This window comes from Microcebus murinus, chromosome 4 (genome assembly GCF_040939455.1).
Source record: "Microcebus murinus isolate Inina chromosome 4, M.murinus_Inina_mat1.0, whole genome shotgun sequence".
Taxonomy (NCBI): domain Eukaryota; kingdom Metazoa; phylum Chordata; class Mammalia; order Primates; family Cheirogaleidae; genus Microcebus; species Microcebus murinus.
This window is the reverse complement of record NC_134107.1, coordinates 47187256-47202170: the sequence shown is the minus strand read 5'-3', so window position 1 is coordinate 47202170 and position 14915 is coordinate 47187256. Positions and strand designations below refer to the sequence as shown.

The 14915-nt window shown below is 42.8% G+C and overlaps 1 protein-coding gene across 3 annotated transcripts; it reads right to left on the bottom strand.

Annotated features, from left to right (window-relative positions):
* Nucleotides 1–8770: 8770 nt before the first annotated feature.
* On the bottom strand, nucleotides 8771–13003 carry LOC105879945 (calcitonin). Of its 3 annotated transcripts, XM_020286877.2 has the most exons (5): nucleotides 12906–13003; nucleotides 12018–12155; nucleotides 10961–11132; nucleotides 9801–9982; nucleotides 8771–9208 (listed from the first exon to the last, which is right to left on the bottom strand). In XM_020286877.2, the coding sequence occupies exons 1-4, from the start codon at nucleotides 12989–12991 to the stop codon at nucleotides 9860–9862; spliced, it is 519 nt and encodes a 172-aa protein (XP_020142466.2). In that variant the 5' UTR covers nucleotides 12992–13003; the 3' UTR covers nucleotides 8771–9208; nucleotides 9801–9859. The 3 variants fall into 3 exon arrangements, with proteins under 3 accessions (XP_020142466.2, XP_075857393.1, XP_012636065.2); XM_076001278.1 differs by lacking the exon at nucleotides 10961–11132 and having other exon boundaries at nucleotides 12906–13000; XM_012780611.2 differs by lacking the exons at nucleotides 8771–9208; nucleotides 9801–9982 and having other exon boundaries at nucleotides 10739–11132; nucleotides 12906–12991.
* Nucleotides 13004–14915: the final 1912 nt, after the last annotated feature.

Sequence of the window (14915 nt, the reverse complement as noted above, 5' to 3'; positions counted from 1 at the left end):
AGAATTGAGAGGAATGGATAGAGAGGCAAGAAATAGGGTAAAGAAGAACTTACACTTTGTTAGGAGAGTTCCCAAATAGGGGTGCTCAGTAAGGCTGGGACACAAGCTCCCATGAGCCACCAAGTAGCCCAAGAGGTAGGTCTCAAGCCAGCACTGTAGGGCAAATGCTTAGTTTGTTCTTTGGATCAGGGGAAATAGAATGTCCTTGGACAGAGACTAAAGACCATCCTTTTGGCCAAACCCACTTTCTCCCCATCTGGCATCCTAAAGTGGCTATAGTTTAGTAGTCCTCAATAGCAGTGTTATGGATAAGTTTAAACAAGACTTTTTTTTTTTTTCCATGCAGGTATCCTTGAGACCAATGAATAGTGGCAGGAATAGGGAAGAGAGATGAGACAGTGGTGCTTGGCCAATATGTCACCATTTGGATCATCACTTATGACTATCTCACTCCTCTCTTTTTTGTCTTTAATGAGAAACATATTATTTATCCTTGTAAATTTTATAATTTTAAATGTGAAAGATAGCTATTTTAGGACAGTCTTGCAAAATTGAGAGGTCTTTCTTCCTAAGCCCAAGTCTTTAAAGTTGAAAATGAATGAACGATATACTTTAAGTGAATGACTTACAGGTATCATCTGCTATGAATAGACATAACTCTAATATAAGGGCAATTAGAATAAATTGAGTAACCATAAGGTAGAGGGAATTCGGATTTATATCATGTTTTATAAATCACATGCAGAATTTTTCCTTGGCAAGCTACTTCCTTTTATGAATTATGATAAGGACCTTGGCTGAGATTTCTGTGCCTCCAAGAAAAAGATGAAGGATATGTAACCTGAAACTTCAAACTTTCAAAATTTCAAACACAATGTTTTACTTCAATTTTAATATTATGAGGCCCATTGGAGCAACTGGTTGGAAAATCTGCCAGTGGGTCTGTGCCTGCCCACTCATCACACCCAGAAGTGTACAGTTATCTTTATTCTCAAATAAGTACCCCTCATACTCCAAATAAATAAAATAATGACCTATACACTTACCAGGGGACAACACATTAGTTTCCAGTACTGATTAATGTTGGTCAGTGTCTATCTATCTATCTATCTATCTATCTATCTATCTATCTATCTACCAAACAAAAAATCATTCAATATTTGAGGTATACGAGTAGATTAAAAAAGAGGAGCCAAGCTGAATGAACTAAATATTTTCCTTAATAAAATAGGGAATTTAGTTTAAAGTTATCATGAACTGGTCATGTTCCTAAAACATCAAATAGAAGCAAATGTAAATTAACTCTGGGAAACAAACTCAGGCCAATACAAATTCCTAGTGATTAAGTGACAAAGAACAAGAGCTAAAAATTAAAACTCACAAAATACACATGAAAAAAAGTCCTCATAAACAAATCATCAGAAATAAGAAACTAAAGAATCAGACCCACAAAAATACAATGCTTTTCTGAGACCTGAAAGATGAGTAAGTTAACTGGGACTAGAGAAGATAAGGGGACCTCAGACCAGGGAGGTATCATGTGGAAAGGCCCCGTGGCAGGAAGAACTTGAGGATGTGACTCATTAAATGAATGCCAGTGTAACTGGAGCTCAGAGTGGAGAACATGATAAGGATGAGGCTGGAATAATAGTCAGGTGTCACCTCCTATGCAGCTTGGTGGACCATATTAAAGGTTTTATACAGGACCTGGCACCTTATTGGCTACTTTTGTGAAGGCAAGAAACCGCTCCTACAAACTTCCTAGATCTAGAGATGAGCCACGCTCTCCAGGAAGTCTCTTAAAGCACCCCTCTTTATGGAAAGAATTAATCTTATCATTGTCCTGGCAAGTCTGAGTAGGAGAGATGAGGCTCAGATTTATAGTATTTGGCTTAGGGCCCTGCCAGGGACAAGAGCAAGACTTGTTAACACTACCCGTCTCTTACATGCAGCATTGGCCACAGAAATATCCAGAAAAGAGTCACTGAGAGCAGAGCTATCTGAGGATCCAAATAATTGAAGAGCCTTATCTGCCACCTCCAGATATATCCTTGAGAATAAATAGGTAACTGTCTAGGAGGGATTCAGCTAATGATATGACTCATAGAAAACCAAGTTCAACTCTAGCCTGGGTCACAGAGTGAGACCCTGTCTCAAGAAAAAAAAAATTGCTTTCCCAATATTATGTGAGTACCACTAAAGAAATAACTTGGTTTCAAGGGGAGGAGCAGATGTTAACTTTCCCTCCATTAATTTCTTTGGATCTTAAGAAAAAATATTGTTCAAAGTAATTTCATAATTATTATGTTAACTGAAAAGTAGAAGTTATCTGTTTAAATGTAATGTCTGTATTGTTAAAATTTACACACTAAAAATTTGAATGAAATGCCAAAAAATAAATAAAAAATAAAAAAGAACAGCTCAGTGATTTAAGAGAGCAGACTCTGGAGCTGGATAGCCTAGGATCACCTTTGCATCTTAGGATGAATCTAAGGGCTATAAGGCTTTGGCCAACCATTTAATCTCACTGGGTCTTAGTTTCTTCATCCACAAAATGATAGTATGATAGTCTCTTATGATAGGATCTACATTATGTGGTTGTTTTAAAGATTAAAAGAGTTAATATCTATAAAGCACTTATTACAGTGTCTAGCATATAATAAACACTCAAAAATCTTAACTGCTATTATTAATTTCTACATTTGGAAATGCATTTTTGTATGAATAAATCAAAGGAGAAAAACCGTAAGATAATCTTGTTAGATGCCAGAAGGTATTTTGATAAAATTTAATAACCATCTATGATTTAAAAAGAATTATTAGTATATAATGAGAAGAAAGATACTTAAAATGATAAAGAATCTCCTTCTGAATTTATCAGCCTTCATATTTAAGGATGCTTCTATCACAATGGTTATCCTGACATTGTTCAAGAAGTTCCAGTAGATGTAATAAGAGCAAAAAAGAAAAGATTTACTATTATTTATAGACAATACAAGCGTCTACCTGGGAAACCCTAAACCAATTGAAATCCAAATAGGATTTAAAAAATTGACTATTATTTTAGCATTCTTCTAGAAAAATAAATGTGTAAAAATTGTCAAGAGCATTTTGAAAAAAAGGAGTATGAGAGTACCTTTGTCCTACTAGGTATTAAACTAAGTTGCTGGTGCACAGATACATTAGTGGAAGGGAAAACAAGAAGGCCAGAATATCAGCATATGATAAACATAGTGTTTCAAACAACTGGAGACATGTTGGTTTTTTAAATAAATAGTATTGCAAAAAGCAGAGATAATCTAATAATTAATAAAATCTATCATCTTTTTGTGGGTGTAACCACTACACAATTTCTGAGATGCATCATATTATCACGGAGTATTTGCACAGTCAGTTTGGAACCATGCACAGAGAGGTGATTTGGGAAGCTTATGGTTCATTGAGAAGGGTGCATTAATCCTCTAACAGTAATTATTCATTAATTCTTTTGCATAAGTTGAGGCTGTATTTTGGGGTGCTTGTGTGTTTATGATAAATGTATCTTCTTGCTCTATTGTTCCTTTTTCTGGTATATAAAACCTTTCCTTTTTTTTATAAGGCATTTTTTGCCTTGAATCCTATTTTGGCCATATATTAAGAAGTTGTCATAACTTACTTTTGTTCATTTTTTTCTTGTATATCTTTCTCTGCACTTTAATTTTAATCCATTTTGAATCCTTTTGTTCTAAAACTTTCTTTTGTGGAATAAACATTGCTGGATCACTGAAAATACAATCTGATAGTCTTGGTCTTTTCACTGGTGACTTTAACTAACTTAAAATTATTTTAAACCTATATAAGTATTTTTCACTACCTTGATTTTCCACGTGGTGCATTCACTATACATTTTGGGGGTCTTTTTTCCTACTTTGCATTGAATAGAACAGATTCTCTTTGTTTGGCTAGTTTAAAAGACATTCATTGTTTTTTATTGTTACAGTGGCTTTCTTAAGGTAAAAAAGCCACACACCTATGTTCATTTATTCCTATTAAATATGAAGATAACAAACATCCATATATACCAACTACCCAGGTTAGAAAATAAAACCTTAGGAAACAAAACCTTGGTAGAATCTGCCTGTATATCCCTCTTCATGACACTTCCTTCCCATCCCCTTAAAGTTAATCACTCTTTTGAATGTGGTCCTTGTAATCCCTATACATGACTTTATATTTTTACTACATATATGTGTCCTTAAATTATGTGTGGTATTGTTATGCATGCTTTCAACTCAAAACAAATGGTATATCTGGCATGCATCCTTTGCAACTTGCTTTATTTTCCCCTCAACATTATGTGTGGAGATTTATTCAAAGTTGATACATATATCTATATTCAGTGCTGTGTAATATATTATGCATATCCATTATATGAAGAAACCACAATTAATTTCTCTAAGGTATATATTATTCATTTTCAGCAGAAGAAGGCTGGAACAGAGACAAAATGATCATCCTTTAAGATGGTTTTAAGAAGACAAAGTGGAAATGATCACTAAAAAATTTCTAAAAAGAAACAAGTAAATTTGACAAACTGGACATTCGGCAAATTGACCTAGAGCCCAATAAGAGGAAAAAGAAGCTGTGGTAGCAAAAACAATTCTATCTACTAATGGCCCCTCTATTATCTGCTCAGACTGCCATAACAAAATACTACAGGCTGAGTAGCTTCAATAACAGAAATTAATTTTCTCACAGTTCTGGAGGCTGGAAGTTCAAAATCCAGGTGCCATCAAGATTGGTGTCTAGTGTGGCTTCTCTTCCTGTCTTGCAGATGGCTGCCTTGTCGCTGTGTCCTCACCTGGCCTCTTCTCTGTTTGCATGCACATGGAGAGAGAGAGCAGGTGCTCTTGTGTCTCTTTCTTAATAGAACACCAGTCTCCAAAGAACACCAGTCCTATGAGACTAGGGCCCTACCTTTATGGCCTCTTTAACCTTAATTACCTCCCTAAGGGCCCTGTCTCCAAATACAGTCACATTGGGAAGTAGGGCTTCAACATATAAATGTTAGGAGGGTACAATTCAATCCATAACACCCTCAAATGATATGAATCACTTAATGATTGCCACAGCAATACTATATATAAGCAACCTCAATTTCAGTGGCTAACAATAACGAATAATTATTTTTCTTGCTCATGGGTTTTGTGGGTTAATTTGGATGAGATTGATCTCAGCCAGTGTTGGCTGGGGCTGTATCTAGGTAATTAGGATTAGATGAGGTCATCAAGGTGGAGCTTCCATGGCAGGACTGATGACTATAAGAAGAGGAAGAGAGACCAGAGCTGAAATACATGCTGTTGCCTTCTCATCAGGTGATGTCCTCAGCCATATTATCATGTAGCATGAAGGCCCTCACCAGATGCCAGTACCATGCTCTTGGATTTCCCAGTCCCCAGAACTATAAAAAGTACATTTCTATTCCTTATAAATTATCCAGTCTGTGGTATATTGTAATAGCAATGCCAAATGGACTAAGGCAGATTCCTGGGGCATATTCTTTTTGTAGTAGTAGCAGAAGCACAAGAGCCCCATACATAATCACGTAAACGTATTTCAAACCTCCACTTGTACCATGTCTATCAATGTCCTATTAGCCAAAACATGGATGAACCAAGAGTCAAGGAGTGGAGAAGTCAACTTCACCCACCCATGAAGCCATGGCAATGGTGAAAGTATATAGTACTATTATAGTATAGTGAATAATTGGAAGAGAGAATTCAATCAGCCATAGCATAAACTGAGGCTCTGTTTGTTTGGGATGAGCTTTAACTAGCATTAAAAGACATTATACTTCTGCACTGGCCTATTGAGTAGTAAAGGCTGATGCTGCAGCCACACCAAAAGTCATTGTTTCTCCATGTTGTGCTTTGATTGCCTTATGAACTTGGTAGATCTATTCTTAGGTTCTTGATCCAGTGAACCCTATGCTTTGTTTGAGGGTTCAAATTAATCACACTGTTTTACTCTATGAGTTCTGGGTCATTTTAGAAATATCCACAGGGTCCTTGTATGAATTCAATACAGTATTAGCTTTATTATTGGTGAAGATTTCCTGTACCCAAGACTAAAACTGTCTTCCTGCCATTTCCCCTCCTAATTTGAACCATCATAGTTGTCACACCTAGAGAGTACCCTGCATGTCTGCTTTGTTTATTGCATGGGAAAAGGAAGAAGAGGAGATGGTCACAATTAATCAAGTGAAGGAGAAAGGTGGGATTAGAAGTGTGTCCAAACTGAAGAAATAATCTGAGCGCAAGCATTGAGCCCCTGACAAACTAGTAGCCATTGAAGTCTTCAGGTAGTTAACTATTCACTATGCAGGTGCTGTAATTGCTGAAGATTAACCACTTCGGTACCAGCGTCGACTATACTCGATAGCCACAGATGAACGCTCACAGCAACTTTAGCCGACAGCCATGATATGACTTTTCTCATTTTTCATTTATCAAAATAAAATTGTGAACATTTGAAAATAATGTAATGAAAACATATATGTATATATATATGTTACCTATTCTGATTTATATTACAAGTAAAGCTGCCTGAAAAGTAAAACAAGCTAGGCTGGGCGCAGTGGCTCACGCCTGTAATCCTAGCACTCTGGGAGGCCGAGGCGGGCAGATTGCTCGAGGTCAGGAGTTCGAAACCAGCCTGACAAGAGTGAGACCCCGTCTCTACTATAAATAGAAAGAAATTAATTGGCCAACTAATACATATAGAAAAAATTAGCCGGGCATGGTGGCACATGCCTGTAGTCCCAGCTACTCAGGAGGCTGAGGCAGGAGGATTGCTTGAGCCCAGGAGATTGAGGTTGCTGTGAGCTAGGCTGACGCCATGGCACTCACTCTAGCCTGGGCAACAAAGTGAGACTCTGTCTCAAAAAAAAAAAAAAAAAAGTAAAACAAGCTTTCAGTGCTTTAAAGCTTTCCTCATCACACAAGAGCAAAACGGATTCATCGTCAATGCACAGCACAAACTATCGTGTGGACTGTGAGTGCTGGCTGTGGGCAAGGTTTCATGGCCGGTGAGTGCCTCACCGAAGTGGTTAAGGCCCTTGGACAATTTAGCCTAAAGAAAATCAGAGCCAGAGGGAACCTGAGAGCGGACCACAAACATAAAGGGAAGAAAATAACTTCATTAATTCAGTCATTCATTCAATAAATATTTATTGAGTGCTACCTTGTGCCAGGCAGTTCTGCATGCTGAGGATTAACAGTGTTCTGCATATTAACAATTAACAAGATAACCCAATCTCTGCCTGTGTGATCCTTGCATTTATGGATGTAAGCAGTACAAACAGCAAACAAATAAGTAAAATATGTAGTATGGTAGGAGGTAAGAAGTAAGTAAGCAGTAAGGAGGAGAAAATTAAGCAAAGAAGAGGGCTAGGATATGTTGGTGGGGTGCAATTATGGAAAGGATGGCCAGACTATCTTCACATTTGAGTAAAGATCAAGAGGAGATGGGGCCATCGGATGAGTGCTCTTCACTGAGGTACCAGCACATGCAAAGACTTGCAGTGGTTGAATGTGGAAGATAGAAGTTGAGGAATAGTACAAAGGCCAGTGTGTGGGAGTATGAGGAGTCAATGAGGCCAGGCAGGTAATGAGGATGGTGGCGAGAGGAGAGGAAGGGAAGATCAACTTGGACCTTGTATGCCACTGCAATTCCTCAGGTGTTTGCTCAGCGAGACAAGGAGTCATTGGAGTGTGTTGAACATCGGGGAGATGTGGTCCGATCTATTTAATACCTTTTACAGTGATCGTGGAGCTATTGTGTTGAGTACAGATTGAAGGGGAGAAAGGGACATACTTCTATATGGTCCTGAGAAAATAATTAGAGTCAGCGAGTAGAAGGGGCTGACGTTTCTAAATAACTAGCTAACTTAACTAATTAACCTAATTAAATGACTGTCCACCAGTGAAACTGCCTTCCCAGTCAGGTGGGAGTTATACTCAGCAGCTTGTCACTGTTGGTCTCAGAGGACGCTGGGGATGTTCGTGCTGGGAAGTTCCTACATTGAAAAGGGCATCAGACCATATGGCTTTCCAGCTTCCTTCCAATACTGAGGGTCTATGATTCCACAGCATGTGTTATCTCAGTCTCCTCCAACTAGAATGTAAGCTCCTTGAGAGCAGGGAGCTTTGCCCATTCTGTCCAGTTCATTGCTCTATTCCCAGTGCCTACAATAGGGCCTAGTATACAGCAGGCACTCAATAAGTATTAATGTTTGTTAAGGGTATGAATGTCTCTGTTAAACTTATTGCTGGACCTTGAGCAAGACAATTCTGTGCACCTCACAGAATACAACAGTTGGATTGGGTGGCGGGAATGACCTTCTATATTGGCTGGTCTGTGATCCTCATTTAAAACTCTGAGCCATCATTTCTAAAGGGCTTCACAGGCCAAGGGGTACAAGGAGGGGCTCTCATGGGGATGAAAGGCAGGGGTGAGGAAAGGGCAAAGCAAAGTGTAGGAGAAGTGCATGGATAACCTCTGGAGCTGGGGACCAGGGTACTCTTAAAATAAATGCAAATTGTCTTCTTTGACACTCACAAAGCTCTAGCTTCAGTGAGGGATGTTTCACTAGAGACTGAGGGTACAAGACACTGAGGGTCTATCCCAAGTGTGTTGCCTTTGCTTCAAATGAGTTAGCCTGGTCAGCAAAGTGCTTATGGCCCCCTGAAGCTCTCCTGGGAAAAAGAGTAAAACAGCAGCGGAGATTCCATTTAAGGGTATCGAAAATACGTTTTTAATTTTGATGAAGTTCACAAATGACAACATTGACATTTCTTTAGACAATAGTTCCATCAAGGCACGGAATTACCATATGTCCCCAGGTGTCCAAGAAGCAGTGATTTCATGTCCCCCTGAGGTTCAACAGAGCTGCCAACATTAACAGGATGACTGATAGGGCCCAGATTTGCTACCAGGTAAGCCAATGAGACATGCTGTCATATTTATTGGATACAGAATGAAATATGGAAAGGATGCACAATAGGTAACTGCAATGAGCTTATTTTGCATTTAACTTTAGTTCCTTGCAAACAAAGAAGATAGTTTTCAATATCATGAAGGATGCAAATATACATGTCTTCCATGGAGCCTCTCCTACAAATTGCTTTCATTATACATTAAAAGACTTAGAGTTTGGCTTCACTGTGACCTAGGAGGAAGAGAAAACAAAAGCTAGAGGTTGGTTACTGATTAATTGTCAGACTCTTGATATCTATTATCTCATTTGCTATTTATATTAATGCTACGAGGTGGGTAATTTTGTTGCTCTCAATTTACAGATGGGGAAACTGATACTCATGGAGACTTTAGTGACTGGTTCATGGTCATATAACTAGTAGAGGGCAAACAGTTTTTGAACTCAAGTCTATGCTTTTAATTCAGGGACACATGGCACTGAAATGTATACTCTAAAAGGATAGTGTCATTATATTTCAAACTGAAGTGCTAGAATAATCACAATTACAATGGCAAAGAACAATTTTTGAAATAAACAGGTTCTCTATTTCCTGGTCTAATCATCTCAGTGTTACAAGGAGAAACTGGAAAAATAGGGAGAAGATGAATATAAATTCTAGTTTCAGCTTTTGGATCTCAGCATCCTTTCTACAGATACTGGTGTGGGTATTTTCCCCCTGTGGATTTTTCCCAGGCATACGGGCCCAAGGATGCTCAGAGCATAAACCACAGCCATGCAATACCCTGTTGTCTGTGCTCGCATCCCAAAGTACAAGGGTGTTCACCTTCTTGGAGGCATTTAGGTGCTCAGGCCTGAAGGTCTCTGCGACGCCGGCCAAAGGCTTTAGAACCCACATTGGTGGGCATGAAGTTGCTGTTCACCACACCCCCTGATCTGCTCAGCAAGTCTGCCAGGCGATGAGTCACGCAGGTGGCAGTGTCGCAAGCTCTCTTCCGGGTAGTGATGCTGATTTTCAGGATGAGGAAATAATAGAAGATCTGTGAGCGAGAGGATGGGGGAGGAACCTGCCCCATGGGACCATGATGGTAAAGTTGCTGCTCTCAGAGGCACCAATTAACCTTAAGTGTTTCTCCCAAACACAATTATCAGAGCAGAAAATCACAAGGCCATTAGGGAAAATGCCATGATTACTCCCATAGACACTCCCAGGGGCATCAGAAAACCCCAAGGTGACTCTGGGTGACTGGTCATGGAATAAAGAGCTGTAACATCCAATACTTCTTGTATAAATGGAATAAAAATTAGCAAAGATTTTTGAGACCAGAGTGAATTATGTATGGCACGATGCCCAGCCCCATTCACAAGAACTGTAGAATCCATACCTCAGTCACAGGCACCAAATACCCTCTCCTAGGAAAACAAAAGTTCCCCAGTCTTACCTGGAAGAGGAAGAGAGTGCAGTCTGCAACATCCAGTCCCAGAGGTGTTTACCTGCTTGTTAGCACCCCTGTTCTTGCTGCTTGAGCTCGGTAACAGGGACCATCCACCATCCCCTATGTCCTGCTACCCTAGGGTTAAGGCTACTTCTAAGTACAGGTGCTAGACACCATGAAACCTGGGTCAGGGGCCAGATCAATGACCACCACAGCCTGGGTCTTTTTAGAAAAAATAGTTTTATTTCCCAAATGAACAGCACATTCAGAAGCAAGATGAAGAAGCTCTGCTATGAAAGAAATCCTTAGGGGACTCTGGGCTGCCCTTGCTCTCTGATCTCTTCCTGGGTGGTTCTCTCCCAGCCTGTGAGTCCTGCTCTTTCTCTTCCCACCTGAGGCTCTAGACATCCTCTACCACAAGGAAAGCCACTGATAAAAGCCCTAAGAGCAACCAGAGAGGAACCACATGCATCAAGTTAGAAGTAGGAAGCCAGAAAGGAAATTAGAAAGGAGGGGGAGGAGTTTAGTTGGCATCCTGGGGCATGCTGACATGAGGGCGGTGGTCTCTCTCCAAGTCGATGGCTGTATCCCTTTTCTTGCCAGGTGCTCTAGCCCCAGTTGCAGTTTGAGGGAACGTGTGAAACTTGTTGAGGTCCTGTGTGTACGTGCCCAGCATGCAAGTACTCAGACTACCGCACCGCTTAGATCTGGCGCTGTCCAGGCTGCAGGGAAAAGACATGCAGATATTACCATGCACCAGGGGCTGCCCCGTGGACACTCAGAAGATTGATCTAGGCTGGGGGGCAGCTCACACATCCTCCATCATCAGACTCAGAGGTTCAGTGAGCCAGGGCAGAGTGGGGAAGGGCTAGGTGGAGAAGGGTGACCTTTTCTGGCATTCCACATGCTGTTCAGTCCTACATGCTCATAGAAGGGTTTTCGGGGTGGATGCAGGTGCAACACATGCCTCTGCCCAGGCAGGGCTGGGGCCAGGCTGGTCTCTGTTAAGGCTCAGGGAGCACAGGGAGGGGGTGCTGGGGATAGGTGCCCACCCTTGCTGGGTGACAACATGCACATCTCCCTGGATGTTGCACATCCACAGACCGAGACCTACCTCCGACACTACTCTACTTGTCCCTACCCCCTGCAAGGGCTTCACCTTCACCTTGCAAATGTGAGATGAAGGCTCCTTACTGGTGTCAAAGAATGTCATCTGCAGATTAACAAAACTCAATTTCTAAAATCTCCTGAGATATACCAGGTCTATCCACTTTATCCTTACCAGGCTTAACTCATCCAATGCTGAGAGGTCTCCCCAGTACTCAAAGGGAAACTTCTGCAGTGAGCCATTGCACATCTTCCCATTTCATTTCCTAACAGCTTCCTGAAAGCTGTTAGGAAATGAAATGTCTAATGTCTAATCACAGTCCTTCCAGCTGCACCAGGACCTCTGACTCTCATGGAGCCTGAGAACGGCTTGGCCCCAGGTCCTGGTGGAGAACCACAGCCTGCTGGACCCTGGCCAGTGTGTTCTCTCCTACCTGGCTACCCCTTCCTCAGTGTCATGGGGAGGGGAGGCCTGTGCTGTGTGGCGTGGGGAGCCTTACCTGGAGCCCTCTGTCTCCAGTTCCTGTTGCAGCTCGCCATCCTTCATCTGCACATAGTCCTGCACCAGCGCAGCCAGCAAGAGGCGCACTTGCTCCTCACTCAGCATAGCCTGGCCCGGGATGCTCTCCAGGGTGGACCTGGGGAGGGAAGCAAACCAGTGCAGGCTGTGAGCTCCTGCCTACCCTCTCCTCAGGATATGCAGCCAGGCTTCCTGGTCCTTGCCTCCTCCTTTGAGGAGGAGTCCAACTCAACTTCCAGTGATGGGGTAGGAGGTCACTGTTCTCAACAGGAGCCAGGCACTGATGTGGTCTCCAAGCAGTGGTTTGCTGGAGTCAGTTCGTAACAGGCTCATGAAAGTTGATGCTTAAATATTCAGGAATCTTGCAAGCTGAGTGAAACCATTAGTAAAAATTAAATGATGAAATTCTGAAAAAGGTTTCATTTTAATAAATTTGTGTGTGTGAGAAATAGACTAAAGGATAACATATTAGCTTTAATAACACCAAATTTATTGGCAAACTAGGTAGCAGATTAGGATGCAATTCATTTCTGAAGTCAAGGCTGAATTGGATAAACTAGTTCAGCTACAGATACAAGTTTGGTACAAATCAATGAAAGCATTTTGTAAGCCTTAATGAGCTATATGAAATTTACAGTAAAGAATATTGTATACTTTATTATTATTTATAAATTGTGTCCTACATACCTTTATATCAGAAAAATGTATGTATGTGTATACATATGTACATACATGCTCCTGCCCCTCAACTGCCCCTGCCCCAGGATTTTAAGCATTCAGCACAGCACGCCAAAATTAGGATGCAAAGAATTGTTTGATCCACGGGGCAGTGGGAGGGCAGTGTGCTCCTGGCTTCAGGTTGTCTTACCGGAATGGCGCTGCATGGAGGCTGCCCACCTGGTACAGGACCAAGATGCTGAGAGCCAGAAAGAGGGAGAACTTCTGGAAGCCCATGATGCCCCTCTGCAAGGGAAGAATAATGTCACTGCCTGCACCAGTCCAAAGTTCTATGAACCCACATACGTGGACTCTTGTCCTGTTTCTGCCCTGCCCCTATCTCCCTGGGTTTGTGGCTTCAGACTGGTCATTACATTTCTCTTCATCTTTATTTCCTCATCAGCAAAGTGCGCTGCTGGAAGGTCCGGTGGGCCTGTAGCATGCAGTTTGGGAAACCTGGAAGAGTGTTCCTAGCAGGACAGCTGGGTGGGGAGGTCTCAGTTCCAGCCCAAAGCCACACACACAGACACACACACACTCGTTAGTCAGGTCTCTGTGGAGGGCACTCTGGGATCTCCCTATCACATATGTTTCTCTCATAACGAAACCAGAGCTGTCCTCCTCAGGGCTGTTGCACACACCTGGGTGGGGGAGAGCGAGGAGATATGTAGAGAGGGAATATCTCTCCCTGGGAATCTCTGAGAAACAGAAGAACCAATTTTCCTGCTCAGCTGCTCCGCCCTCTGGTAACTCAGAGCCCTGCAAGAACCAAGCTTAACAGAGTTTTAAATTGGGACCCCAGACTTCCCTCTGTTCCCAGAGCTGGCGACTGGGGCTTGTGGTTTAGTGCTGCCTGCCCCTGGGTCTTTGTGCCCATTTTGCCACCCGTTGGCGCTGGCCTAGGTTCTGAACGAATTTCCCCGGGCACTGGGAGGCTCCAGACGCGATCCCCGGATGCAGGGTCTGCGGAAAGCAACTCCTGAGTTCTGCTCTGTGCATGGTGCCTGGGAGCCCCCAGTGTGGGGAGATTGGCCTAAGCCTGTGTGGAGGAGAGAGTGAGACTGGAGTCGGAAGCTGCGCAGGAAGAGCGGAGCAAGGAGCTCCCGGAACAGAAGGAGACTGTGCACTCCTGCCTGGGGCAGAAGCCTGGTATGAATCGTGGACTAACAGAGACTACAAGAGATTGAGACAGAAGTGGACAGAGACTGAGAGTGGCAAGGAGATAAACTAAGAGAGACCAGTGCAGAGAGAGGGAGGGAGGAGAAGGAGAAATAGAATGACACATTTGAGCAGGAATCTCAGAACTCACCTGGCGGACAGTGACTTGGAGCAGGGGCAGCAGTAGCAGCGTTGTGGTCCAGGGGCGCCTGGCCTAAGCGGCAGGGACTCTTGATCTGGGCAGTGGCTCTGTTGCCTCCCAGAGCCAGTGGCTGCTCTTATTGCCTCCAGCGGTAGGTCGGGAGGGGTCCTTGAGTGTGGAGCATCCAATGGGAGAGGGGTCTCATGCTGCAACCAGCTTGCGTCACTACCTCCCTGCTTCTAGAACCTGGAGTAAACAGTCAGGTGGCCCTACTTATATTTGCATTGAGATCATAGATGGAAGTGTGTGTGTGTGTGTGGGGGGATGGTGGGGACCAAGGAGAAAGGCCTTTAAAGTGAGCAGAAATTTGAGGGCAGTTTGTTGTCACCATGGATTTCACCTCCAGTCCCACTGGGTTTTGAACCTGTGCCCCACTCCACCCCTGGCTGTGTGGCAGGGGATTGTAGGGACTCCTGGCTCCCCCAGGACTGACCCCAGACCCTTGCCCAGTTGAGGCTTAAAGGGTTAACATGATGCTGGGTGGATTCTGGGTGGAAACCTGCTGCCCTATCCTGGCAGCTGGTATCACTCACGGAGGGCCAGGGCAGGAGATGGAGCTGGGAGTAAGAACTTTGTTAGCCCTGAGCTCAATTCCAGCTGTGCCAATTCCAGACTGTGTTACCATGGGCGAGGAAATTCTCAGAGCCTCAATGTACTCATCTTGGAAATTGGCACCAAAGCCCCACCTTGAAGAAAGGCTGTGAGATGTATTCCAGTGCCAGGTCCCCAACTAGGCAGGGATCTAGCAGTTTCTCGGTTCACATAGGGGATTCTGTAAAATCTCCATTGATACTGAATCCC